General features: G+C 53.7%; 1 protein-coding gene across 1 annotated transcript in view; it reads left to right on the top strand.

The window, feature by feature from the left end:
* The window catches only part of NR2F6 (nuclear receptor subfamily 2, group F, member 6), a gene marked incomplete at its 5' end in the record, with an annotated part of 17912 nt that extends 17255 nt beyond the window's left edge, over nucleotides 1-657 (top strand). The window contains one exon of the mRNA XM_011925899.1: nucleotides 6-657. Within this exon, the coding sequence (XP_011781289.1) occupies nucleotides 6-169 (164 nt within the window). The remainder of the gene's footprint in view (nucleotides 1-5) is intronic.
* Nucleotides 658-3900: the final 3243 nt, after the last annotated feature.

Genomic DNA, 3900 nt, shown 5'->3' with positions numbered 1-3900 from the left:
CTTCGGGCGCCAGCTGCTGCGGCTCCCCGCCCTGCGCGCGGTCCCTGCCTCCCTCATCTCCCAGCTGTTCTTCATGCGCCTGGTGGGGAAGACGCCCATTGAGACACTGATCAGAGACATGCTGCTGTCGGGGAGTACCTTCAACTGGCCCTATGGCTCAGGCCAGTGACCATGATGGGGCCACGTGCGCTGTGGCCAGGCCTGCAGACAGACCTCAAGGGACAGGGAATGCTGAGGCCTCGAAGGGCCTCCCAGGGCCCAGGACCCTGGCTTCTCTCCTCAGACTTCTATTTTTTAAAGACTGTGAAATGTTTGTCTTTTCTGTTTTTTAAATGATCATGAAACCAAAAAGAGACTGATCATCCAGGCCTCAGCCTCGTCCTCCCCAGAACCCCTGGCCAGGATGGAGGTAAGGGGTGGAGGGTCCAATCCTGGGACAGCCTTGTCCCTCAGCACCTCAAGCATGAACTTGTGGGATGGTAGGGTTGGCTTCCCTGGCATGATGGACAAAGGCCTGGCGTTTGGGCCGGAGGGGCCGCTCTAGTGGGCAGGGGTAGCTAGCGTGTGCCAGGCAGATCCTCTGAACACGTAATCTATGTCAGACACTACATGATGACTCAATCAAGGCCAATAATAAAGACATTTCCTACCTGCACAGTCTTCCTGGTCTTTTTTTTTTTTTGAGACAGAGTCATACTTCATCACCCAGGCTGGAGTGCAGTGGTGCGATCTCGACTCACTGCAACCTCTGCCTCACAGGTTCAGGCGATTCTCCTGCCTCAGCCTCCCCAGTAGCTGGAACTACAGGCACCCACCATGATGCCCAGCTAATTTTTTTTGTATTTTTGGTAGAGATGGGGTTTCACCATGTTGACCAGGTTGGTCTCGAACTCCTGACCTCAGGTGATCCACCACCACCGCCCTTGGCCTCCAAAAGTGCAGGGATTACAAGCGTGAGCCACTGCGCCTATCCTCACTTAATTATTTTATTCGGTCGGCTCTTACTCTCTGCCTCCCGGGTTCAAGCAATTCTCCTGCCTCAGCCTCCTGAGTAGTTGGGATTACAGGTGTGCACCACCACGTTCAGCTGATTTTTGTACTTTAATTAGAGATGGGGTTTTGCCATGTTGGCCAGGCTGGTCTCGAACTCCTGACAGGTGGTCCACCGGCCTTGACCTCCCAAAGTGGTGTGATTATAGGCATGAGCCACCAGGCCCTTAATTTTGTTTGGGCTCTGATGTCCTTGGGAGAAACCTCTGAGGCCAGTCCTGTCACATGATCTCAGGCCAGCCAATCAGACCACCATTTCATGGGTCACGGCGACTGGTTTATGGAGGGCCTGAGATTCCGGACTAGCCAGTGAGATTCCACAGCGGGATTTGGAACTGGGAGAATCTAATTAAAGCAGAGCCAAGGATGGAAGATCAATTTCCCAAGATGCCTTTGGAGCCCTTGGATCAAGCCATACCTGAAACCCTTGGGTGTTTTAAGTTCTGTGAACTCAGTCGTCCCCTTTTTGTGGCTGAGTCAATCTGACTTCAATTTTTTTTTTTTCGCACATGGAACTAAAAATCTGTTTCAGAGATTGACATTTGGGAGGCAGGGACCTAGAAGGCCAAGACTTGGAAATGTGGGCTTCACTGGGTGATACGGAATCATGTGGGGTACCAGGGACTCTCCCGTCCCAGCCTCAGGAGTCTGTGGCACCGCTCTGTGGTGGGAACGGCACCTGTGGAACAGAGCACCAGAGCTGTAAGGAGGCAGAGAGAAAGGGCCCAAATGGTGGTGGGGGTGGCACCTCTCACTGATGTCCTGTCACGCAGAGGCAAGTTCTCCATCAAAGATGCCCTTCTGTTGCCAGGCGTGGTGGCAGGAGCCTGTAATCCCAGCTACTGGGGAGGCTGAGGCACGAGAGTCGCTGGAACCTGGAAGACGGAGGTTGCAGTCAGCTGAGGTTGCACCACTACACTCCAGTCTGGGCGACAGAGGGAGACTCTGTCTCAAAAAAAAGAAAAAAAAAAAAAAAATGCCCTTCTGAAAACACCAAGGGAAGAAGTCAAGTCTGCCACGCTGCTTGCCGGGCCAGTGCTCAGCCCTTATGCAGCCCCAGTTTGCCAAAATGGTCCCCAGTCTCCCCATGTCCATGTTGAAGACAGCCTTGGAAGCTGAGAGATTAGGCCCCTCCTGTGGAGTCAGTGAGGGTCTCTCGTGGGCATGTTCCCAGAAGGGAACTGAGGCAGGGGCAGGACGGAGAGGACACCAGGTTCCCATTGAAGGCTGCACTGGGTTCTGCATTAGGCCAGGGTTTCCCGCAGTGTCCCGTGAGTGAGTGGGTCCATGTCTACAATCAAACTGGACAGCAAGGTCCCATTTATCCAATGCACGGGACATCTGAGGGTTGAGGGAGACCATGGTGTCTGTCCTGCTGTTTGGCCCCAAGCCAGAGATCTGGATGTCTGTCCAAGGCCTGACTGCCAAACTCCTACTTTTCCTACAAACCCCTACCCACATGGCCCTTCCTGCAAGAAGACATCTTGAGCTTCCCTGGCTATTAAGACTCTGCTGTGCAACCTTCTGTTACTGGACTCAAGGCTGTCTTCCCCAGACTAGGGCCTTCTTGAGGACAATCGTGGTGGCTCAGTGGTTGACACTGTCTTCCCTGCATGTAACTGGTCTTCCTGGTTGCTTCTGCCCCCTGTGGCTCCCTTGGGAGGCTAACACTCAGAGGACACTTCTGGTCGGCTGTTAAGTGGCCCCCATGGGGAGACTGGCTCCACCTGTGCCCCACCCGTCACAGCCAGGGCCTGGGATGGGTTGGACACTGGAAGGCCCTCCCCCTAGGCCATGCATATGGATGTGCCCACACAGTGCCTGGGGTCAGCTGCTGTCATGAAGTGCCCAGGGAGACAGAATGGAGGAATCCAGCTGGGTGTGGTGGCTCATGCCTGTAACGCCGGCACTTTGGGAGGAGGAGGTGGTGGGTAGATCACTTAAGGTCAGGAGTTCAACACCAGCCTGGCCAACATGGTGAAACCCTGTCTCTACTAAAAATACAAAAATGAGCTGGGAGCAGTGGCAGGTGCCTGTAATCTCAGCTACTCAGGAGGCTGAAGCAGCAGAATCACTTGAACCTGGGAGGCAGAGGTTGCTGTGAGCCACGACGGTACCCGAGACGGTACCACTGCACTCCAGCCAGGGCGATAGAATAAGACTCCGACTCAAAAAAAAAAAAAAAGAATGGAGGAATCCATTTGTCTGGGGTGCGTTCATGGCCTGCAGGGCTTCCAGGCTGAACCCACTCCCTTTAGGTGGACCCGAGCATGGCATCCCTTGGATCTTCCAGAAGGCTGTCCTACCAAGACTGGCGTCTTCTAGCGATCTTGTCTCCATTATTAGACCCACAGAAACTCTTGGTCCCAGCCAGGCAGGGTGGCTCACACCTGTAATCCCAGCACTTTTGGAAGCTGAGGTGGGCGGATCATTTGAGGTCAAGAGTTCCAGACCAGCCTGACCAACATGGTGAAACCCCATCTCTACTAAAAATACAAAAATTAGTTGGGTGTGGTAGCAGGTGTCTGTAATCCCAGCTACTCAGAAGGCTGAGGCAGGAGAATCACTTGAACCAGGGAGGCGGAGGTTGCAGTGAGCCGAGATCATGCCACTCTGCACTCCAGCCTGGGCAAGAGCGAGACTCTGTCTCAGGACAAAAAAACAAAAACAAAACTCTTGGTCCCTGGTGTTCCCTGGCAAGCCTGGCCGATGACGTGACACTGGATGTTGGCCTCTAACTGGAAGGCGACTTGAGGCTCTTGGGGGAGAAAGAACCCCCATTAAGGGTTCAACCCCTACCCAGAGATCCTAGACAAATCCCTTTTGTGGAACCTCTTTTTTTTTTTTTTT

Source organism: Colobus angolensis, unplaced genomic scaffold (assembly GCF_000951035.1).
Source record: "Colobus angolensis palliatus isolate OR3802 unplaced genomic scaffold, Cang.pa_1.0 Scaffold66, whole genome shotgun sequence".
NCBI lineage: Eukaryota > Metazoa > Chordata > Mammalia > Primates > Cercopithecidae > Colobus > Colobus angolensis.
The sequence above is the reverse complement of the archived record's forward strand: the minus strand, read 5'-3'. Positions and strand labels throughout refer to the sequence as shown.